At 38.7% G+C, this 25,446-nt stretch overlaps 1 protein-coding gene across 1 annotated transcript in view; it reads left to right on the top strand.

Moving 5' to 3' along the window:
- Nucleotides 1-25,446, top strand: part of Prkg1 (protein kinase cGMP-dependent 1) — a 1,109,494-nt gene that overhangs the window by 674,586 nt on the left and 409,462 nt on the right. Inside the window, 1 exon segment of the mRNA XM_028895018.2 lies at nt 15,467-15,572. Coding sequence (XP_028750851.1) covers nt 15,467-15,572 — 106 coding nt within the window.

Here is a 25,446-nt window from a genome sequence, read left to right as displayed (position 1 = left end):
TAGCATGTCCAGGACGGATCTAAAGTCTTTCTGGTGGCAGCTGGAATGAAAATGAAGAGCTAGACATCTGAACTTCTAATGTAGAGTTGGTCTCTACGCTGCATTTTTTTGGAATAATGCTTCCCAAAGAGGGATGTTTTTGCTGGCTAGTTATCACACATTCAGGCCTACAGTTCATCCTTCATTCCATTGCTCCTTAGGCTCATACAGAATCTGATGGTCCCGTCACTCCTTTAAGTTAATCCAAATCCATTCTCCATATGATTCAGTTCTATTTTCTTTAACATTAGTAAAATTGCCAATGTGAACACTTTGCACCCAAGAAACTTCTTAGCCCGATTCAGCCATTGCTTATTCTGTCTCTGTCTTTAAACTGAGTCTTAATTGCCAACCCTTTCAACTCTTAAAACTGATCTTAGTTCCATCTTTGATAAATCAGGAAAAAAATGACTCATAATTCAGGAGACATTATCTGATGATTGTCTCAAATTTAACTTGACAAGGAGCAATTAAGACTTGCAAGCTTAGAATGGGAGGATAAAAGAACTGAGTATGTAAATGAAGAGGAAAGGTTAAGAAATGAAGCTTGTAGCATTAACATCATAATGGAGAGCAATGTCTGTATCTCATTTATTTTTTTGTTTGTTAATTTTTTTTTAGACGGAGTCTCTCTCTCTCTAGCTCAGGGTAGTTCCATCTTGAAGTGCAGATAAAATGTAGTTATGAATATATTTAGCATTCCAAAAGGTGAAGTAGGGAACTTACTGAATGAGTTTTGAGAAACAGGGAGCTTCATTTCCTTAAAATGAAGTGGCTTTTAACTTCCCTGTGCCTCATTAGCACTTTGCAATGTGATAATATGATTTAATGGCCTAATATTAATGTAATACTTATATTTAGCATCTTCACAATGGAATTTGTATTTTAGGTTTCATATATCTATTATTAAATCATCTTTTCACTGTTGTTTCCTAACTTGTAGCCATGTTAAACAGAAATTCATGTATTTTCCAGAAATTACTTCCACTTTCCTTCCTGCTCTTTTGCCTACTCCTCCTGACCTTTGCCAGTGTTGTCACAGTTGACCTAAGGTTTATCTATTCACTGTTTATTTTTTTTATCTTTTATTTCCATGTTCCACATCTATGCTGGCTAATCCTGAGCCCCAATTAACAATATACATATTGTTAATCATATATAATATATAGTTATGTAATATATGTTAGTTTTCCTAGACAGAGTTTCTCTGTGTAGCCCTGGATATCCTGGAACTCGCTCTGTAGACCAGGCTGGCCCCGTAGACCAGGCTGGCCCCAAACTCAGAGAATTGCGTGCCTCTGCCTTCCAAGTGCAACAGTATTTTCTTATGGAAGTGTATTACTATAGCACTCCCTGTAATTTAATTTTGGTTTATTAGATAGAAAGTGACACAGTTGCATTGCTGTGAACAAGAATTGTGAGAAGAAAGAGTAGGACACCCAGGAAATTCCCTGCATCCTATTTTTCATGCCCAGAACTTGTTAGTCTTCAGAATCTTTGTCTTGGTATTTATGGGTTTTAGCCAAAAAGCAGTGAGACAGAGACAGAATTTTGTATAAGTTAAAAATGACTGATTGACCTGAGCTTCCATCTACATCCACTCCAGTTGCCATGGTAACTGCCCTAACTAGAATCAGGACAATTTGCATTGCTGTGACTTTTAAAAATAGATTCTGTAACCCCCGTTGAGTTACTCCGCATGAAGTACCAGTCAGTGGAGAGAAGACTTTCTGAACTTACACAAAAGGTTCCTTCAACACAGAAGGCGAACGGCGTTCCAGATACCCAGAGAATGTTGTCAAGAGGTTCCAAATGCCATTGAAGCCTCCTAGTACATTGAAACCATGGATAAAATTTGCAGGTTACTTGTGCTTATGACTTAAGGAAATCCTCTCCACCTCAACTACTTCATCAGAACTATATTCCATTTTTTGAGCATTTAATAAGAAATTTTAAAATAATTTTTTTTTTTTTTTTTTTTGGTTTTTTGAGACAGTGTTTCTCTGTGTAGCTTTGCGCCTTTCCTGGGACTCACTTGGTAGCCCAGGCTGGCCTCGAACTCACAGAGATCCGCCTGCCTCTGCCTCCCGAGTGCTGGGATTAAAGGCATGTGCCGCCGCCGCCGCCCAGCTGAAATTTTAAAATAATTTAAAAAATTAAAAAATAAATGATTTTGAGCATTTAATAAAGATAACTAGGTCAATAATAGGGAACAGCTAAATTGACTAAAGGAAGCTAAACAGTTCTAGAATTTAAGAAGCAGCTATTTGTGAAAAGAACTAGGCTTTGGTGTTAAAATAAAACTGTCTATTATATGTGTGGTCTGAGCAGTAAGTTAGCCTTTGTGAGACTCAGTTTTCACATTCATAGAAAGTAGATAAGGACACTGCACTGCAGCAATGATTGCACATTGAACAGACATTTACATCATGGAATTCGTTTAGTAGATGTTCTCATAAAGATAGCTCACATAATGATTGTTGTTATATCATCAAATCTTTAAAAATATATCACCATACACTTGATCTTTCAAGTGTCCTTAACTTTTAAATGTAAAGTCCAATTAAAAAGCCATTTTGTTAATTGTTTTCCAACAGTTTTCAAAAGTCACTCCTTGGCCTTTACTGAGTGTTTTAATTATGATTTAATTATTTGTGATCTGGGCAGTTAGTGAGACTGTGCGAGGTATGAAGTAAGACAGAGTTGAATGGAAAGACCAATGTTTCTCCTCGATTTATTACTAGTCAATACAATACACTGCATCCTTTGGAATAGAGAACATCATAGCAACATTCATGGTGAATTTTCTCCTGTTAAATTTGTAACAATGATGATTTTCGTCCACAGTATGCAGTGTTATAATTTCCCCTCTCCATATTATAAACAAATTAGCATCAACATATTTAATCATTTAGTCATTAAAAATATAGCTTTCCTAGGAAGAAAGTTTAAAGCATATTCTTAGAATTAGCAGGGAAGTGATTTGTACAGTGGAGATTGGTGTGTACAGCTGCATGGGCTCCAGCAAATGGTCTTTTCTAATTATGAAGCATTTGTCTCAGAACATTTGGCAGCTGAAATTTAGCTTGAGGAAAACATATGCCCTTACAATGTTGAGAAGCAGTTGTGAGTTCCATGGAGTCCCTCGAGGTCTCTTCCAAGCCCCTGATTCTGTCACACTAAGTATTTGGGTGTTCATAGATGATTTCAGCATGAAGTGAAGGACAACAGCAGGAAGCTTGTAGAATCCTTGGGGCATCTTATGGCAGAAGTTGTTGTTCTTTAGTGTTGAAAGTGAAGTAGAAACATAGCTAAGGATTCTTTCCTTATGATTCTTATAGGTAAACAAATGTTTTATGTGGGTCCCATCTACTGAGATGATTCACTGAGAAACAGCTGAGTAGATGTTTAGTTTTGCTTTTTGTTGCCAGTGATAAATGACATGACCAAAAACAATTTGGAGAGAAAGGGGTTTATTTCATTTTGCAGCTCATAGTCCTCCATGAAGGAGAGTAAGGGCAGGGTCTCAAGGCAGAAACCTGGAGGCAGGAACTGAAGCAGAGGCCATGGAGGCTAAACACTGTCAACTGCCTTCCTCTTATGGTTTGCATTGGCTACTTTCTCCCACCCAGGACCAACTGCCCAGGGTGACACTGATCCAGTGTGCTGGGACCTCCCACCTCCATCATTAACCAAGAAAATGCTCCCCTAGACTTTCTCACTGACCATTCTGATAAAGGCATTTTATCAATTGGGTTCCTCTTACGAGATGACTTAACTTGTTTTAAGTTAACAGAAACCTAACCAGGACTCTTGAGAAAATAAATCTCTTCAGAATCCTTGTCAGAAAATTTAACTAATAGAGAAAGATGCTAAAGCATGGTGTGAACTGAAGAATCAGTTGTCTTCTAACGTGAGGACCTGTGGCACTTTTGTAGTGAAGTATAAAAATAGAGGAGGGCATTGTCTATACACCATATTTATGTATACATATTTAATGTTAGAATGTATTTGAGGAGTTCTTGGTTTATGCCATTCCAGGGTGCAAAGAAGTCTTTAGTAGGGAAATGGATATCTCATTGCTCTTCTAGAGCCTCACTGACTAATAGAAACATAATATGAGTTAGATACATAACTTCATTCTTCCACAGCTTCCATCCAAAAGCATATGGAAATAGGTATATTTTATTTAATCAAACACCTCCCCCAAATATTATCATTTTAAGACATGATCAACCTGAAATCATTCATGGATTTTCTTACTGTCTTAAAAATGCAGGTGTGATTTACATCTACTTGCCACATTGTAAGGGAACAGTAACCATAGCTGTCATATTAAGCAGTGAATATTGGAGATGCACACCTTTGATCCCAGCACTCAGGAGGCAGAGGAAGGTGTATGTTTGAGTTCAAGGCCAGCCTAATCTACAGAGTGAGTTGCAGGACAGCTAGGACTGTTACACAGAGAAATCTTGTTTCTGGGAAAACAAAACAAACAAACAAGCGTATGGAAAATATAAAAAATCAAGGCTGCAGAAAGTTTTGTCTACAGACTGTCTGAAAACTTAAAATATGATTACAAATTCAACGTCTAATGGCTAATTTTACATTTTGACTTGCTTGGGTGTAGCAATATTGGGGCAGTAGGCAAAATACCACTTATGGGTGTGTTTCCAAAAGAGACTAACATTGGCATCAGTACAGTGAGTCAAGAATGTCTGACCTCCCCTGTGTGGTTCTAGACAGAGCAAAATGCGGAGGAAACTCTGTTCTCTCATCTGACCTCCGTGGTTATATGAGCTAGTCTTCATAATGAGTCCCCTCTCTTGTGCCTATAAACAATCATGCACCTGGGATGCCACTTGAGTCAATGACAGTCCACACATGCACCAGTGAGCCCATAGTTACATTGCATCATTATGTATTAGCTACCCCAGCTTATGTATGTAGATAACTTGGTGATGGTCACACAGTGATAACATCATCTAAAACACACTCCTCAGGATGTGTCCTCTTGTTCTTTTGTAGATACTTGTGTCAGTCTTTTGGAAAATGAAAAGACAACAGGAATGCATTTTTTTTCTTTTTTCTCTCTTTTTTTAAATTTTATTTTATTTTATAATACCATTCAGTTCTACATATCAGCCACGGGTTCCCCTATTCTCCCCCTCCCACCCCCTCCCCTTACCCCCAGCCTACCCCCATTCCCACCTCCTCCAGGGCAAATCCTCACCCCCCCCCCCCCAGCCTACCCCCCATTCCCACCTCCTCCAGGGCAAATCCTCACCCCCCCCCCAGGACTGCAATCAACCTGGTAGACTCAGTCCAGGCAGGTCCCTTCCTCCCAGACTGAGCCAAGTGTCACAGGAATGCATTTTATTTGGTTATCTCACCATGTAAATCCATCTGACCAATGCTTTGTTTATCAAGATGGAGCACACATAACATGTATCATTCTAACAATTTAAAGAGTACAATTCCATGATATTTAAGTATATTCACGTTACTAGCTGCAGGAATCTTCACCACCCTAGACTCAAACTCGGTACAAATAAAACAGTGACTTGCTATTTTCCTCACTCCCAGTCCCTAGCATCCACTTTTTATGTTTATTTTTTAATTTTTCTGTCTTTGAATTTGGTTCTATGCATCTCCTATCAGCTGGAATCAGATAATATTTGTCCATTGGATATTCTTTATTAAACTGTGCATATTCTTAAAGTTAAACTGTATTATACCATGTGTCTGAAATTTTAAGACTGAATAACAGTTGGTCATGTGTTTATTCATACTTTTATCAGTTCACTCCCCAGAGGACATTTGGATCATTTCAATCTTGCTACTATTATGACTAACGCCACAGTGAATATTGGTATACATATACCTCCTTTGTGTTTCTGTTGGTATTGATTTGGGGATGTATCTTGTAACCTTTTGGCAATACATGGGGTTCTGATTTCTTCACATCTTCAGTAATAGTTATTTTCACTAATAAGAGCCACCACAGTGGCTATTAACTACTATTTCTTGGTATGTTGCTGCTGTTGAGTGCTTTTTGCTTCCTTCTTGGCTCTCTGTATATCTTCTTGACCAAGTTACAGAAAAAACACACTTGTCCTCAAACACAACATTTACTTGACAGATACTTGATAATTTTTCTGCCTCTTTAGAATGGCCCAAATTACTTTTCTATTAAAATATTTGTCCTAAGGCTTGTAGAAACTGGGTACATTTATTTCTAGTGCACAAATTTCTATTAGACCCAAAATATCAAGAGTAGTGTTAAGATAATTTGACTTTTTGTTATAGCAAGAATAATTTAAAAAACTCAGAGGAATCTATCTGAAAACATTGAGAATATATCTCACATTTATAATGTAGAAGCAAAAGAATTAAAAGACAATTTTGCTTATTATAAGTCACTTACACATGACTTTAAATTGTACTTTTTTTTTTTTTTTTTTTTTTTTTGGCCTGGAAATATAAAGCAGTTATTTGCAAATATACCATCACTTGCACTTTTGAATAATGGAACACAACATTTATTTTTCTGGTACTGCAATTGCATTCACATCTATGTAGACTGTGGGATTTTAGGGTCAAATTCCCTCTCTGAGTTATCTACCTGAGATCTTTAATGCTGATTCACATCTAACTTTATTGTTGTTACCAGACTTTATCCTGTAGGATAATTAAAAGAGCTGCTAACTGATCTCCCTGTCCCTGCCCCTCTCTTCTTCTCCTCCTTTTCCTCCCCCTATCTCCCATTCCCGTCTCCTCCTATGTCTTCTCCACCCTTTCCTTTGGAAGTAAATTATGTACTTTAACTGCCTCTTTTCTGACTTGTGTATCTAGACCAAGATTCACAGGCAGTCAGCCAGAGCCATCACACTCTAACCCTATGGATTTTTCTTACCAGTTCAGTTTTTCTTCTAACCACCTCCCATCTCATCCAACAAACATCTCAGTCCATCTGGACCACTTGTGGTTTCCTCCAAGTGCTCCCTCCCTGCTCTCCTGACCCCCTCTCCCCTTTCTGGCAAATGAGAGGGATATTAAAACGTCCTACCATCTCTACTGAGTACTTAATTCTGGAAAAAGGTCTTGCCAGGCTCCCGCTAAGCTCAGGTTTACTCTTTAGTTACTGAATTGTGCACACCTTTGGGGAGTGACCCCAGGGAAGTCAGGGAGGTTGCTGTTCATAAATAGCACCATGATATTTTAATATTTCAATATCACCCATGGGTGCAAGCTATTGAAGACCCAGTCATTATTACTGGGTTTTTATATTTTTCCTGAAAGAGTTGCTTAGGACAGGAGGTTCTATCTTTAGCTCCTCTCCTACCCTCTGTGGTTCTTAGGGATTTAATCCAAGGCTTCACAGTGTTCTAAGTTGGGCCTTCACCACTGACCCACACCTTCAGCCCAGGTGTAGCTTATGGATGCTAAAGACCTATCGTCAGTCTGATGGAGCATCTAGACCCCTCTATATATTTAAAAGCATTAATCAAGGATCACTGGAAAATAAATCCATTTCTATTGAAACTAGTGAAACATAATGATGAATTGGGATATAACAACTATATAAAAATAAGACAAATAACTCCCATAATTTAAAAAAATCATCATGAATATAAATTATATTTAAGAACTCTATAGCAAATGTTAGCATGATATAAAAATAGCTGTGGTTTCTGTTGGTGAGGTTTGTTGCTCACATTTAAAGATTAGAAAAAATGCTACGTTTCAACTACAGGGTAGTAAAAATAAAAGTGTTGTTTGCCTCCCTCACTTTTAAGAATCCCTTGAATTCTGTTGGGGATATAGGCCAGCTCTAGAGCACATACTTAATTTATGAGACCCTAGGTTTAATCTCCTAAACATGCAAAAAAAAAAAAAAAAACCCAAAAAGAATTTTCTGAGTTCCATGTTCTTTATGGCACTTTGCTGATGTCAGCCGTTACCCTCATTCAGGAAGACAGAACAAACATTATAGGCTGTCTGTCTTACAACACAGGCACATGTTTCTTAGTGTTCTGGATCTGAAGTCCTAGACCAGGACATCAGCGTGCTGTGGGTATGGCCCTTTCCTCCCATGAACACTTGGTACAAGTATGCAGACAGAGGCTGGTCTGCTGCATCTCCTCCTGCTAGATCACTAACCCTATTGCTTAAGCATCCTCTTTCTGGCCTTATCTAAACACAACCAACTCTTAAAGGCCCCATCTCCTAATACTGCGTTTTTCAGTAGTTAGGGCTTCAAGTGACAAAGTTGGGGGAATAAACATATTTAGTCCACAATGCTAGGTGAACAACCATGGATCTGAAGATCGTTAAATCTCTCTTCAGCCAGCTCTTTTCACTGCCCCATCCCCACTCTTGGGAAGTATGTGTTGCTTTCCTGAGTGTATACAACCCTGGAAACCTAGCTTAGTTCCTGATTTTTCTTGTCTACTGGAGCAGGAATCAGCAGGTGCTTTCTGAAAAGGGCCTATGATGGGAAATATTTTAGGCTTTGGGATCCATATGGTCTCTGTCACAGTTACTCAATTCATCCAGAGACAATATGTAAATGAACAGGCATGGCTGGGTACCAAGAAGAATTTTATGGACATTGAAATTTATTTCAGATAATTTTCAAGTGTCATAAAATATGCTTCTATTTAAAAATCTTCAACTGTGTAAAAATGTAAAATCCATTCTTTGCTAGCAGACTACGAAAAACAAACCACTGGCCAGCCTTGGTGCAGATGGTAGCGTGTGAGCCTGTGTAGTAGATCCTACGTTGATGTTAGGGCTGTGAATTTGTTTTGTTTTTTTCTTCCATATCAAGCATCAGTGTCTGCCATATTGGTATGCTATAAATATAGGCTGAATAAATATTTGAGTCTGGCAGTGCTTTGTACTCATCGTAGATGCTTTCTCTGTATTCTTCCAGAATTTGCATTGGACAGCAGACGAATTCCTCCCTAGAAGTTAAGCTAAATCCAGATTTGTGATTTTAGTCTAGCACAATTTTATGCCTACATCCTCTGGAATCTTGGTTTTCTGTAAGTGACAGCCAGTTGTTTCCTGTGTTGAAGGCATTGCCATTCTACTAGTATGCTTAGAAATCTCAGTGATGAGAGGTTATGTATTTCCCCTGAGTGGAGCGTGACTTTAAGGTGAGAACATGGTGTGCTTTGGGCAAGACTTTTAGAAGCATGCTTCAGTGCAAAGAAAGATTGCTTCTCCATCTCTGCCTTATGTCCTTTAGACTTTATAGGTCTTTAAAATTTTATTTTTGAGATTTCATATATGAGTTTTGTAATTATATCATCCTCACCTCCTCCAGCTCTTCCTATGTATCCACCATATCCCTTCTCAGATTCACAGCTTCTTATTATTGCTTTACACACACACACACACACACACACACACACACACACACACACACACAAATTTATAAACACAACCTCTTGGGTTCATTTGGTGTTATTCATATATAATTAGAGTTGACCTCTTGGGATTGAATAATCTATTAAGGACCTTGTCCCTGGAGAAAATGGCCTCTCTCAGCAGCTATTAATTTCATTTAGCTCTCCATTTAGTGGTGGAGCCTTGGGAAATTTCCCCCCTCCATGTTGACATGTCAATTGGTTTTGCCATTTTTCAGATCTTGTTTAGGCAACCATGTTGCTGACATTTCCTGGTGTAGTTTACATGTGTCATATAGAGGACACTATCAGCCAGAGTCCTCTGGCTCTTCAGATTGTTCCACTCTTTTTCCTGTGATGTCTCCTGAGACTTAGGTGTAGGGGATATGTTGTAGAAATATCAATTGGGGATGGGTACCTTGCAGTCAATTTTTCTCTGCATTTTGACCAGTTGTGGAATTTTGGTCTCTGGTGCACAAAGAAGCTTCTTTGATGAGGAGTGAAACATACGCTTGTCTATGGGCATAAGGGTAAGTATTTAGAATGCAGTTAGAAATCATACTGGTTGTCTTTGTTATTCTTCTATTGTTGTGAAGAGATACAATGACAAAGGTTATTCTTGTAAAATAAAGCATTTAATTGGGGGGCTTGCTTACAGTTTCAGAGGTTTAGTCCATTATCTTTATGGTGGGAAGTAGGCAGACATGGGGCTAGGGCAATAGCTGAGAGCTTTACATCCTGATCCATAGGAAGCGGTCAGATGGAGGGAGGGAACAACTAGTCCTGGGATGGTCTTTTGAAACTTCAAATCCCACCCCCAGAGATATATGTCCTCCAACAAGGTCACACCTCCTACTCCTTCTAATCTTTCTCAAGTAGTTCAACAACTGGGGACTAAGCATGCAAATATATGACCCTACAGGGCCAGTCTCATCCAAACCACCACGGTGGTTTGGGGAAATGGCAGTAGTAGGCCCTCTTTCAGCATACATCACCTCAACAGCCATAGATAATGAACCAGGTTTATGGTACTAGGCATGAATGTCCTCCTATTTAGTGGAACTTAAATCCAATTAGACTGCCGTTGGCTTCCCACAGGATGTAAGTGCCTGTTGGGATATCTTGCCATTCAGTCATTGTTGTCTGTAAGGCATTACAACTGGGTAGGACAATTGGTTGTTTTTCTCCCTTGGCAAGGTGCATGTCTCTTTCCAGTACTACAAGAGCTAGTCCCTAGGGAGAGGCTTGCAGGAAATTTCTGGCCCCATTTCTCAAAGTCCTATGTCCTCATTGTGGTGTCTTCAGCAATAGAGTCTTACCTTCAGTTTCTGGCAGGCAACCAAGGACAGCGTCAATAGCCTGTATTGTCATAGTTTAACTGCAATCATCATCATGAGAGTCTCAGGTATTTCCTTCATACAGAGATGATTCCCTGTAGAGATTAATAAGACACTTAAAATTGAAGATAAAGAAAGATTTCTCTTATTGGTCTCTTTAAGGAGCAACAGACTTACACCCCAGCAGGTGACTTAAGCAAGATGTTAATCACAGCTCTAAAACTGCATTTTTAATGATAAGACAGGTCATGCTTGCCTACCTATAAAATGCCAACATGTAGTGGTTTAAAGTACAAAAAGGTTTTGACATGTTATTCAAAGTCATGGATACGTTTTCTGTTTCATCAACCCATGGTCATTACCATGAAGCAATATTATCTGAAATGAAATTTCACTTAGGGACATTTTAGTAGCCCAAGTAAGCAAATCATTGAATTCTGTAAATTCATTTTCAGAAGTCATTAAAAATATATATGGATAGTGAAATCTGATAAATTCAGTTTGGAGACTTGATTATAACATGTGAAATAATGTAGGCTTACTTTTTCACATGAAGATTTTTTTTTTAGGTGAACTCTGTATATAAATTTCATTTATCAAGAAGTATACCTAATGCTTATCAGTGAATGCCCATTTCTGCTGGTTTGAGTAATATAAAGAAACAAGAAACTTGTCTCTGGAAGATTATATACTTTTTTTTAGGAAACATTAAATATACATACAAGAGATAAATGCTATATTAACCACATATGCTCACATACGTCACTAAGTTGCATAGTCACCACAGGAACACATACACCGATATATGCAGACACACATGGCCACACTGAGATACACACAAGGATATACACATACACTCTACACACCCACATTGCCAAGCCTTTGCTCTTATTCTTATTGCTGGCACACTCAGTGTGATTTTCTTTCTTGATTCCTGAGTTGCTTGTGGCCTCACTAGATATGTATCCCTCCTTGTCTGAAACTGTACACCCTATGAATTACCAAGGTGATTTTTCTTACCAGACCTTTCATCATATTACTACAGCTCTCTACAGATACTATCTGGACTGTTACTTATTGACACCTTGCTGGTCTGTAGACCACTGGACTCTGGGCTCTCCTAATCTAATATGTGTCCCTCCTAGATTGTGTTGCTCACTGTCACTATGGCCGTAGCTCTCAGATCCTATGAAGGACATCTCATGCACTGCTGTTCAGAGGGTGAAAATATTAAGTCTTTTCTTCCTGCCATGCTATGGCTTTAAGATGTATCCACCCTGAACTTCACTCAGCCTTTCCATTTCTAGTCATCAACTAATGTGTATTGGAAAACTGTATGTGTGTCAGTTAATCATATTTAAAAAAATAGTGACGTTGGGGCCAGCAAGATGGCTCAGTGAGTAGGGGTGTCTGACACCAAGCCTGAGGAGCCAAGCGGTTCCTCTGGGACCCACATGGTAGAAAGAAAGAACCAACTCTTGCAAGTTGTCCTTTGACTTCTGCACACATGCCCTGACATGCACAACCTATACACATAAACACAATCAAAATAGAAATGTTAAATGTAAAAAATTAGAATCATTGATTGGTGCAATCTAATTTTTCCTTTGGTGGTGGGTATACATATATGTGCCATACCTACTGCTAAAAATGAGGATGAGTTTGGAATTCTTTTATTTTATTACACACAAACATTCTAAAACACATTGGTGTACTCAGGGCACATTCTTTTAAATTTTGGTGTTTTGCTTTCTTTCATTTGTGTCTTAGAGATCTCTAACAGATTTCTGTTATTCATCAAATGAATTCTTACTCCATAAGTCTGTGTTTCAGAGTCCTGTATCAGCTCACTCTGAAATTATGCCACAAATCTCAGCCGTTTGGTGCTGCTTTATGGTGCTGGTCTCCATAGCTCATGTCTAGCTGGATTTTGGTTCCAGGTCTTTCCTCACTGTGTCCACTTCATCCATCCCCCCATTCAAGCGTCATCATTTCCCAAGGTCTCCCTTGTGGGTCTGTTCTTGAGTCATTTGTTCTGGTGTTCCACCTTTTTGTTCTTATATCATATAGTCTTATGGTTTGTGTTAGGTAAACAGGTGTTCTGGAAACAAGCCTGACATCAGGAGAGCTAGACTGTGACTGGAGAATACCTGTGATGACTGTGTGAAGAAGTTTCATTTTCAGAAGATATTTGGAATGGAGCCTTGCATACATAACTTCTTTCTGCTTTCTTCTTTTTCTACTTTACTGAATGTTTTTCAACCACATTCACATTTCTTAGCCTCAAAGAGATTTGCAAAGAACGTTAGGTAAAATTCCAGAATTAAGTTTGCCTTAGAGTCTAACATTCCATTTATCTTCGTTCTCTCTTGTTCTCTTCATGTTGCTTCTGCCCCATCTTCTCAAGGCACATGTATATTTTAACTATGCTGGTGACGTTTCCTCCCCTCCTAACCTGGCTCTCTCAGTTTAACTATGTTCACTTGTACTGTCTTGTGGCCCCTCCCAGTAGTTTCACTCAGTACCATCTGCTGTTGCGTCTCTTATATTTTCCTTTATTATTATTTTTCTCTTGATTCTTTGAGACAGGGTTTCTCTGTGTAGCTTTGACTGTCCTGGAACTCACTCTGTAGACAAGGCTGGCCTTGAACTCGCAGAGATCTGCCTGCCTCTACCTCCTGAGTGCTGGGATTAAAAGCATGCACTACCACCGCTTGGCTTTGGGGCATCTCCTTTGTTTTTGAGTATGGTATATGATCCTGTCTTTTAAAGCTCTCATGCTTGCATGGATTAAGCACATTAGTGATTAACTCCAATAATGCACCATTGTTTCACTAAGGAAAGACAAACAGTACTTCCTCTTGAAATCATTTAACTAAGAGCAAATTCAGATTTGAACTATCTACTTCACATTTTCTGTGTGTTCCGTCCTCCCTATGTCTGTTGTAGGAGTCTGAATCAGTGCCTGCCTGAAGGTTGTCTGTCTGTGTTTGTCGGTTTTGTCTGGGTGTGTCTGTGTTCTGTCTGTGTCTTCTGTCTTTGTGTTTCTGTCCCTAACAAAGGGCGTCACTCTGTATTTGCTGACCAGCACAGAAACCATCACATGAGGAAGGAATAGGACACCTTACAGAAATCTCTAACAGAGTTTTTACAACGATTAAGTCAACTGGATCCAACTGACCTCAACTGACCAGACAACAATGAGTACTACAAACAGCATTGTTTGTCAAGCAATATCCAAATCTAGTTGCATTCAACATGTATGGTGGATATTCATTTTAGAGGATTGAGTTCAATCTCTGTATTTGCTGCTTTCAGCAAATGATACACATACATTATTCTGGGTCAGGGGTATACAAGAGTACATAATTTAAGATTACAGCTATGCATTAACTTAAATTGTAAAAGTTGATTATATGGAAAACTCAAGGCAAGTAAGGTTGATTGTTACATTGTTCTCCTAAAAGTGGGCTAAATGAACAGGCTGAGTGCACAGTAGGACAGCAGTCTTAAGTGACCTCAAGGTATATTATCAACTCCGGCTTTGAGGTCCAGGGAAAGTTTTAGTCCCTTAGAATGCAGAAGATATTTTTCCTCACATTGCATCAACACACATGCTGACAACATTTTCTATTATGAAAATGTGAAGATATGTGTAAAGATAGAGACCATAATAAACATATCATATACTTACTACAAGTTCATTTACCAAGATTTTAATATGCTTGTCTTTTAACATTTTTAAATTTGATGTGCATGAATATGTTGTATGCATATATATCTGTGCACAACATGCATGCCTTTTGCCTGTGGAGGCCAGCAGAGGACACTGATGCCCTGAAACTGCAATTATAGATGTTATGAGCTGCCATGTGGGTGCTGAGACTCGAACCTGGGTCCTCTAGATGAGCCGTCATTGATCCTAACTGCTGAGCTCTTCAGTACTCAATATGCTCATCTTTTTTTAATACATAAGTTTACCTTGATAAATTATTGTATTGCATCTATAACACCTGCCATTTTGTTCTTAATCTTGTCTATTAATCATGGACTTAATATTCTGTGGTATTCAGCTTCAACATTTAATTGTACATTGTCAAAGATAGAAGATGTAAGAGAGAAATTAAATTTCAACAAATATATCTAATAAAACTTCTACATGGACTGTGCACAAGTTACAATTTGTTAAACAAGTGTTGTGTAGAAATTGCTGCATAATTATTATTTCAGTTGTATTGAATCCCCCAAAATGGAAATTAATTATTTTATTTGTACTTTTTAATAATTAAAATATAATTATGGGGATCATTAATAATCTTCTGGGTAGCTAGCAAGGAGAATTGTTTCTTGGGAGCTTCTTTTTACCTTATTCTGTTTCCTTCATGCAGTCTTTAATGTGTACTTTTGAATGGCTGGACAGAGACACAAAAGCAATAGGAACTTTCTTGGCAGACAATAATATTAGATAGAGAACCAGGAACCACATGTTGCTGCCAACTGTAGCTGACTTTTTGATGAAATAGAACAGCTTAGCACTATGAGCTTTAAATGTGTCTAAAAGGTTAATCATTTTCATACCTCTCATGAATAACTAATCTCTTTTACAGGGTGTTGTTCACAAGTGAAATTCTCTAATTAATTTCCCCCTGATTGCTTTGTTTTCTCTTCCTCCAGCTCTTGTAAATGTGAAACTCTGGGCCATTGATCGACAATGTTTTCAAACGATAATGATGAGGACGGGACTCATCAAGCATACCGAGTACATGGAGTTTTTAAAAAGGTAGGACACTTGTTTTGCCTTTCCATTTGGAAGACGTCGGTGCCTCTTTGAAATGCAGCTTTGTGTGTGTGTGGTGGCGGGGAGTGGATGTGGGTGTGCAAGTGCGTGCATGCGCCTTTTCTCAGTATTAATTGCCTATCAATTTGTGGAAGGGCCAGATTTGGGTAAGCCTTGTTATATTTCTGCTACTGGTTCTCAGGATGTGTGGTTAGGTCAGGACATCCACCTTGTACCCATTATCCTCAGACATGCAGGATTTTCTCAGAGACACAAATGAGAATTCACCTGAGCAGGAAAGGGTGTGCATTCTCACAATCTTGTAGTTAATGTGTTTACACTGCTTCCTCTAACCAGACCACAGAGCCTCACGAGCTGTCCCCTGTGGGTCTCCATAGAAAAAGCAACACAGCTAAAGAAGAGACATTCCACAAGGCAGCTTATTAACCTGTAATCCCGAGATTAATTTCCAAAATTCATTCATTTCCAGTTCCTTTTTTTAATTCATAAATTATTGTGATAACTCAATATAGGATGAGGATTTAAATAGAAAACCTACTTCTCATTTCTTAGAAAAACACTGATATTCACTGCCATTAAAGTTTAACATATATATGTTATTTTTAGCATATATATAAAATTTTGTTTGAAAGGAACATTGGCAATTCTAGTGATTTTAAAATGTTTTGTACTGTGGGCTAGGGAATGGCTGAGTGGTTGAGCATACTCGATGAACAAACTTGAGGACATAGAAGATTGCTAGGTATAGACGCGTGCATGTCTGCAACCCTCGCATGGTGGGGGACGGGGCTGAGATGGGACTGTTGCTGGAGCTTGCTGTCTAAGTCAGCCAGTCTAACTAAAATGGCAAGCCACAGGTTCAGTAAGAGACCTTGTTTCAAGATGGGGAGAGGGATAGAGCAGGACACCTGATGTCCTTCTCTTGCTGGTGTGCATGTGCACACACACATACACACACACACACACACACACACAATACACACATAAACACACACACACATATTTTGTGCATACACATCCACACATCCACAATTTGTATCATTTTACTTTTGAAAACTAAAGCATTATTCAATAGCAACATGCAGATTATGGGAAGCAAGGCCAGTGCACACTGAGGTTTCCTTTTTGATGGCTAGAACTTGTTTCCACAGTTTCATTTTGTGTGAACAAGTGGTTAAAGTGAAGTTAATAAGTCAAGTTCACATTTTATTTCAGTAATATATCTTCACAGATATCTACTGAGGTTTCTTAAAATACAATTTTAATGTCCCTTGCTTGGGTATTTCTGTTAATTAATTTTGTTTCTGCTTCATCTTTTATACATTTTTCATTTCCACATGAAATCTTTTTGTTATATTCCTGCTGAAGGGACAATAAAATTCTAATTTGATATCAAGTAATAATATATTAAAATAGTTCAATGTCAGCGGGGTGTTTTCGTTTCCCCTTGGTGTGATTAGATGAGGAGAGGTGGAATATAAATTTCTTTTGAAGTTCAGTATAGTTTGAAAGGAAATTAAATTACTGAGATGCCATATTTATGTGGGAGTATATATATATGTGTTCACGTGTGTGTGTGTGTGTGTGTGTGTGTGTGTGTGTGTGTGTATTGATAGACTGAGGGAAAGATAAAGAATGCATATTCATTTTAAGCCTTAAAGTGCAAAGCTATTGATCTGCAAACACTCTGATGAAAACTCAATTGGTAATCAATGAAATGCTTGTGTGGAGGCTGGGGCTTGCCACTTGTGTGGAATCTCTCAGCTTGAGTTCTCAAGATGTTGATTTTAGCTTCCATGAATTTGTAATCTCAAGGAATGGGCCAAGTAGCAATCAAAGGCTCTTTCCGGTGATTCCAGGAAGATCTCCTTTTCTACTGGCACTGTTTTAGGAGTGTGTGTGTGTGTGTGTGTGTGTGTGTGTGTGTGTGTGTGTGTAATTAGAGCCGCCTTAGTCTTACAATCTGTTTTGACACCGAATATTAATGGTTCTCTAGAATGAGTGATTTCTGTTGTCCTTAGTTAGCTCAGGGCAAGCAGAAATGACAGGTAGAATGAAAGAGAAGCAGGCACTACTAACTTTGATGTCACTTTGCATTTGGCCACTGTGCAAAAACAATTTCTCACTGTATGTTAAATAGCACAGGGCTGCTGAGAACCTAGAGAGTAGGCAAGGTGGTCATCCGTGTGCTTTAATCTTCAGAAATGGTGACTGTGACTTGGTGGCTCCATCTCTACAGTCTTTTAGTGACTCGCAGTTAGGATATTGATAGTCTCATTGGCTGGATGTTCTAGGCCCGTATCCACCAACAGCTGACTAGTTTTCTCGGCCTGGGTTCTTGAGATAACACACACCGAGTGATTCCCTGTGACCAGGAGCCTATTTCCAGGTTTTCCTACAGCACACTCATCTCTGTCTTTCCTCCCAGCTGTCATTGGTTAAGTCTTTTTTTTCATTTGAATCCAGTTTAAAAGCTTTCTTTCCCACTGATGCTGATCTCAGTCATGGAGCTGTTGTCTTTCACTCTGAAGTTTCACCCCTATCACGCAATTTACTGCCCACTTTCTTTGATTATAATTCTGTTACTATTCTTATTCCTACTTCTATGCTATAAACTTTTTAATACAAGGGATAGTTCTTAAGCATTTTATTGTTTTTGTTTGGCACTGCTTTGCAGATAGTTTACTTTTCATTACACACTTTTCAAGGTTCATTGCAAATGTTAATACAGGCTTCCATCTTTCAAAAATTGTCTAAAATTCATGATGACAGCCCAATATTAAATCAAGAATGGGTTCCTAATGAGTGCAACCCGTTGCTATGGTACAGGTCACATGCCCACGAAGCTCAAATAGTGAAAAACATTCAACCTTCCCACACATTCCCAGGACAATTGTTCTTGGTACCATTGATTTTTTTGAGGCTTTTAAAAGAGGGTGTAACAGGGCTAGAGAATGGCTCAGCAGTTAAGAGCACTGGCTGCTCTTCTAGAGGACCTAAATTCGACTCCACAAACACATATGGTGGCTTACAAACATCTACGTCTGTAGTCTTGGGGGAGCTGACACCCTCTTCTGGTCTCCCCAGGCACTGCATGCATGTGGTGCACACACAGACATGCAGACAAACATCTGTACACATGAAATAAAAGCAAATTAAAGTAGAAGGGCACAAAAACACCCAAGGGAAATGATGAAAAGTCTTGCTAAAATGTAGAATTCTAAAATCAATTAAAATTTTATACTATGAATTTAGAATCACTTATTATCCTATTCATTATTTTTAAAGCACATTTACTTGCTGCTCATTTGTATAATGTAAAGCATTAAAGTTTTGCAAGGTAAACACAATCTAATGTTTTCTTTATGACTTCATGTTGAGAAAGGGTTACATAGCTTAATATTATAAAAAGATGAAATAGTTTAAAGGTCTCTTTAGTGCTCTGTGGCAGGTGTGGGGGCATATTTCTCTCTGTGCCTGCCCAATAAAAATTAGATCTGAAGTTATCTACTATTGATAAAGAGGCAAAGCAATTGTGACCTTGTTTGAAAAAAGTTTAGGAAATGATAGTATAATAATATTATGATGTAGTAATGTAATGACAGTTCTCAGTGGGAGTCTCATTTCACATCTTAGACCTTCATAAGGAAGGAATGTCGGGAGTGGCAGGGTTGAAAGGGAATAGATCTGTGTCAGGGCCATCTCCCTTTGTTATTTGCCCTCCTTGTTTTCCTATATAAGCACACACATTTGGAGATGAACACACTGGTGTAAACTCAAAGCACAACTCTCACCTCAAAGGGAATAGGAGATAATTTGTTCTGAGGCAGGGTGCGTGGCACACACACTCGTGACAGAGCCAGGCAGATCTCTGAGTTCCAGGCTAGCCAGGGCTATATAGTGAGACTCTGCCTCAAAAACAAAAACAAAAGTAAGATTATTCCAAATCCCATGTTCCGATGTGGGAAAATTGCTGCAAGTTTTTCAGTTGCAGAACAAGAAACCATCAGTCAGAACACTACTTTTCAAATACATTGGTAGAAACATCAAACAGGTAGGTTACATCTACTCTAGGAATTTCCTACCACAGATTGTCTGATGACATTCTTAGTTTCTAAGTTGGTGGAAACTGGTGCTTTATTAAGTTAGTACATCCCCCAATTTCTGCCTGATAGTCACGGCGATGCTGGGTCAGACCTAGCTAGAGGTAGGCATTGAGTGGTTACTAAGGGAGTAAACATAACACTAGGCAGTTTGGGGTTTTTTTGGTTCTGCAACACTCCAGCTGTCAATGTTGCCCTTGTAGACTCTTTCACACAGGTATAGAATTTTCTTTGATAACTTCAGTTCATGCTAGGCACAATCATATATATATGAATGTATGAATATATATATGACTAGTAGTTATACTAGTAGAGAGTGTTTCCTTTTTGTCAAAGTTGGGTTTTATTTTGATTTCAGTGTAGTTATCCATTTTGTAACTATCATTCATACAGTTTGGCTCCCTCTTTGCTGTTCAATGCCACATCAGACTGTGTTTCTGGAGTTTTATTTAGTTATTTCTGTTCTGTGCCTGTGTTACACATTCCCTGATGTAAACACAGATGTTACTCTGCAAGCATAACACAAAGTAAGTCAAATAAAGTGACTAATAGGGAACGAAAATAGCTCAAGGGGCAGTGATAGGAAGCATGGCATGATGGCTGTCTGTCAAGCAGTTTCTTTGCCATTTGCCATGGCTTCTAGAAAATGAGCCAAGTAACTTCCATAGTTAATTTAAACTGTTTCTCTCTAAGCATATCTTCTGGTGCTAGTGTTGGTAGTGTTTCCACATGCAAAGGACCATTAGGAAATAACTGTGTGACCAGTGGGCTCTGCTGATATGAAGTAGGATTTCATTTAGCTCTATACTATGATGGTTATGACAATGATAGTGATGGGCCATAGTTCATGATGGTGATGATGATGATGGTGATGGACCATGGTTTATGATAGTGATGATGATGATGGTGATGGACCATGGTTTATGATAGTGATGATGATGATGGTATGATATGATGATGATGATGGTGATGGACCATGGTTTATGATAGTGATGATGATGATGGTGATGGACCATGGTTTATGATAGTGATGATGATGATGATGGTGATGGACCATGGTTTATGATGATGACAACAAGTGTTATGGATTGTCATTTATGATGGTGATGATGGTGATGGACATGGTTTATGTTACTTGCTTCACAGACAAAACAGAGACACATGAGGGGCTTTGTGAAATGTCTTTTTCTTTGAGAGAATCATTTTGTAAGACAGATAGGCACACATATACCTCTTACAGAAAACCTTTTCATAATTTTCTCTCACTCTAGAAGGAAGTCACTTTGGTCTACCCTTGTCCTCAAGACCCTGTGTGCCAACTGCTCCACCTCATTGCCCTCTCCTCCTTTCTCATTCTCTTACTGCTTCAGTCACATGGTCTTTTGTTTCCTTATGTTTTCTATATTCCCTCTTAGTGGACATTATCCTCTGTCTTTACGAGGAAATTTGACAGTATAGTCTATAAGGACACACTAAATACAAGTATTGTGGCTGAAAACAGGACCTGGCTTCTTCAAAGATAGCCATAACTCTCTGATGTTGGACTGGAGCTATTTCTGAATGTGGCATGAGCACCTCCTATCACGAAGCAGAGCTGTTGGGGCGATATACAGAAGAACTTGACCCCTAGTCAGTGATGTAAGCAGAATAAGTCAAGTATGATAGATTCTGTAATCCCAGAACCTGAGAGGCACAGGAAGGAGGATTGTCATGAGTTTGAAGCCAACCTGGCTTATAGAGTGAGACCCTGCCTCAAAAATCCAAAATGGAAGAAAGGAAGGAAGGAAGCAAGGAAGCAAGAAAAGAAAGAAAGAAAGAAAGGAAAGGAAGGAAGGAAGGAAGGAAGGAAGGAAGGAAGGAAGGGAGAGAGGGGAAGGAAGGAATGAAGAAAGAAAGAAAGAGAAAGAAGGAAGGAAGGAAGGAAGGAAGGAAGGAAGGAAGGAAGGAAGGAAGAAGAAGGAAGGAAAGAGAAAACCACAAAACCCAAACCCAAATGAAACAGACCAATACAGTGATATCCAGGTCTCTCACAAGATATTGAAGCTATCCTGGAAAGAGAGAAGAGGGTCACCAGAATGTTATTGGAGTTTACAGTCACTCTTCCATCTTGTCCCAGTTGCTGTTGTTTTGGGGACCAACAGAATAAATAGGATGAGGAAGGTTGACTGAGAGTGGAATTTCTTTAATGGTGCACCAGCAAACCCAGCTGCTGTTTTAGAGAAGAGGAATTTTCTGGTGGTGAGTCACCCAGAATTCTATAAGCAACCCCAATAAACTCATTAGGTCACCACCCTGGTCTTGGATGGAATACTTGGGACTATTAGTGTCCTATCTGGGACAAATAGACACTTCTTTATACCTCCTAGGGACACTTGAATTGGATATAATTAAATGCCAAAGTTCCCATTTTATGTCTAAATGAATAGAAAGCTGAAGTTTGGGACCTTTGATGGATACAGGTGACTATTTGGCTTTGTATTTACTTTCTAACCATTAAGGACATTAGAGGTGTTCTGAAATTTACAACTATGACTTCCATGCTTTAGCCTTCTCCAGGAATCCCTGGCTCCTGGAAGAGAACTTATAACCGAAGCCCAGAGCTAATGGCCCTTTGAGAGTCTTTGTGGTATTATATACACAGTGCCAAGAGGAGGAGAGAGCCTTGCTAAATCCGAGTGCTATATAGTGATCCTGCCTTCTACAGTTCCCTCACTAATAAAACAAGGTTTTGGTTTGGGTACTCTGTAAAGTTTCTCTTCCTTATCTCCATCACCAGGAAGTGAACCCCAAGTCTAGTTTTGTTCTTCCCACCCATTCTCTGAAACAAGAATGCTTGCATGTACATTTAACATATGATTAAATAAATGTATTATCTACATATGTGTTAGAAAGGTAGGTTTATTATTCCTAGGTAAAATGTATAACATTGTTATTCAGATTTCACTGGATATCATAATAGCCTTGATATGATAGCATTTTGAGACTTTTTCCTGTAGTCTGTAGCTAAGCAGAAATTTCTCTAACACCCTCTGTATAAAATTTTTTGTCATCTCATAGTTTCTGTCACTCTTGTCACTGTCAGAAGATACAATTTTACTCCCATGATCTGATTGAGTAATAAAAACCAAATGACTTTGAATTTAGAAGATCTTAAGATAAAGTGTAACTTAATCTTTCTGTACATTTTGAAGATGAACTAACAGAATCTTGGGCCAAACTGGCTTACCTAAATAAGAGACAGTTTAAACAGGAACTGGGGTTTGTGAATTCACAGCCACCTGGACATTCCATCATGTCTGCCCTCACGTTCAATTTATTGTCTAGTGAAATCTTCTCACTAGAGTAAACTAAGACAATGATTGATTAATGGTGTTTTCTGTCTTCAAAGAGGAATCTTATAGCATTAATTTAGTCTTATGTAGACTTTACATTCCTTCTCTGCATTCACTCTTCAAGTATGAAGTTTCTAAACCCATCAACATTTTTTCCTCTTATCCAATATTACAAGCTAAAAACATAGTTTCTTATTAATACTCTTACAGGCCACCTTGATATTTATTTATTTATTGAGACAGGATATCACTTCATAGCTCTAACTAGAACCTATAATGTAGACCAGGGTGGCCTTGAACTGACAGAGATACACCTGCTCTACCTCCCAAGTGCTGGGATTAAGGATGTGTGCCACTCACCTTGTTTTCAATACTTTTTGCATCGTATTTGAACAGGAAGAGCCAGGGATAAAACAGTAATATAAAATTACTCATTTTACTGATGTGAGAACTGAGCCCATGACTGTTGTTCAAAATCACCGAGGAAAGTCTGAAATTCAACTGTCTCAGAATACCAAGTATCTTTCATTCAAAGTCTCCAGAGTGGAATTCTCCCCAATTTTGATTGACTAAGCAGATGCTCCACTGTTACACAATTCCTGTAGAGTGTTCTTTAAGACTCTTGTTAAGGTCGACATAACCTCCATGAAAAAGGAAATAACTGCACACAGTTGCCTATGTCTATCAATTTTAAGTGACAGGTGTGGGGGTGGGGTAAGGAAATGTGCATATTTTTGTTGTAGTCTTTTTTTTTGTTTGACAGCGTCTCACTATATATCCCACATTGCCCTAGAACTCACTATATATTTCAACCTGATCTCTAACTCAAAAATCCTTCTGCCTCTGCATCATGAGTGAGTGAGTGAGTGAGTGAGGAAGGGAAGGAGGGAGGGAGTGACAGGATTATAGGAATGTGTCATCATGCCTGGAAGAAAGTTTACTGCTTATTTATTCGTCTTTTCAATTTATTTTAGTTGCTTTAAACAAGGTTTCTCTATGTAGCACTGACTGCCATGGAACTCACTACGTAGACCAGGCTAGCCTGTAACTCATAGTGATCTGCCTGCCTCAGATACCCCAGTACTGAGATTAAAGGAGTGACCTACCACACTCAGTTTGAAAGCTTGTGTTTTTAACAAGTTTTGAGATAAGTTCATGCTTCCTGGATAATCACAATGTAAGACAAAAGATGAAATAGCTTACGTATTCTTATGATGGACTGATAAGGATGTCTGGGTTTAAATCGTGGTTTCACGAATCATAGGTTTGCAATTTTAGCACAGTAACTTTTAAGTTAGGCATAGTAATAAAAACCCTTTACATCATGAAGAATAAAAATTAGGAATAAATGAAATAATAGTAAATATGTATTCAGTATATGCCAAGCAAGGTCCAAAGTATTTGAATGTGTTAGTTTACAGATGAGAATAATGAGGCTCTCAGAGATGAACAAAGTTACATAGATAGTATCCATAATGCTCAGGAAATTATGGATATTGAGATACTTCTTCCCATATACCTTGTTCCTTCTCAGCAAACTGACATTGATTCTACCCAAGATTCCTACACTGGGCTGACCTTGTCTTTGCAGTGGATCAGTTTCCATTCTCCATATTCTTTTCTGTAGCAACTCTCTTTTGCTAAATATCAGCATTATTTTCCTTCTTCCTATGTCCTTAAAATATGTTTTAATAATTAATGCTCAACATCAGCTTTAAGTTGTTCATAGGGTCATTTAGCACAAGTCTAATTGGTCTTATTAATAAAAACCCAGAGTCAGATATCAGGGTGAAAGCTGAAAGATCAGAGAAGCAGAGTAGCCAGCCACTAGTTCTTACCTCTATGAAATCCTGAGCCTGAAAATACTCTCAGCTCCTGTCTCCTCTTGCCTTATATTCCTCTCTCCCCTCAGACATACCACTTCCTGTCTCCACCTCCCTAGAGCTGGGATTAAAGGCATGAGGCTCACTGCCTGGCTCTATTTCTCTTTTAGAATGGATCAATCTTGTGTAGCCCAGGGTGGCCTTAAATTCCTGATCTTCCTGTGTCTTCCTCCCAAGTGCTGGGATTAAAAGTGTGTGCCACCACTGCCTGGCATCAATGGTTAGCTAATGGTTGGCTCTGCCCTCTGATCTTCACTCAAGCTTTATTTATTAGAGTACAAACAAAGTATCACCATAGGGCCACGTAAGCTGGGTGGAGGGATTTCTTATAGTTTGGCAGTCCATGCCCTGTATTTAAGCAAGCATTGGGATTTCTAAAGTGGATATTAAGGGCCAGTGTCTTCCCTTTGTGGCTGGTTTTCACCCTCTTGATCATGAATCCCTGGGGTATAGGCTGAGGTCCATTCTGGCTTGAACTGGATTCTATGATCCCTAAAGGCAGTTATGGAGCATTTCTTACACCCTTTAGAAAAAGAAA

Source organism: Peromyscus leucopus, chromosome 1 (genome assembly GCF_004664715.2).
Source record: "Peromyscus leucopus breed LL Stock chromosome 1, UCI_PerLeu_2.1, whole genome shotgun sequence".
Lineage (NCBI taxonomy): Eukaryota > Metazoa > Chordata > Mammalia > Rodentia > Cricetidae > Peromyscus > Peromyscus leucopus.
This window is presented reverse-complemented; position numbering and strand designations above follow the sequence as displayed.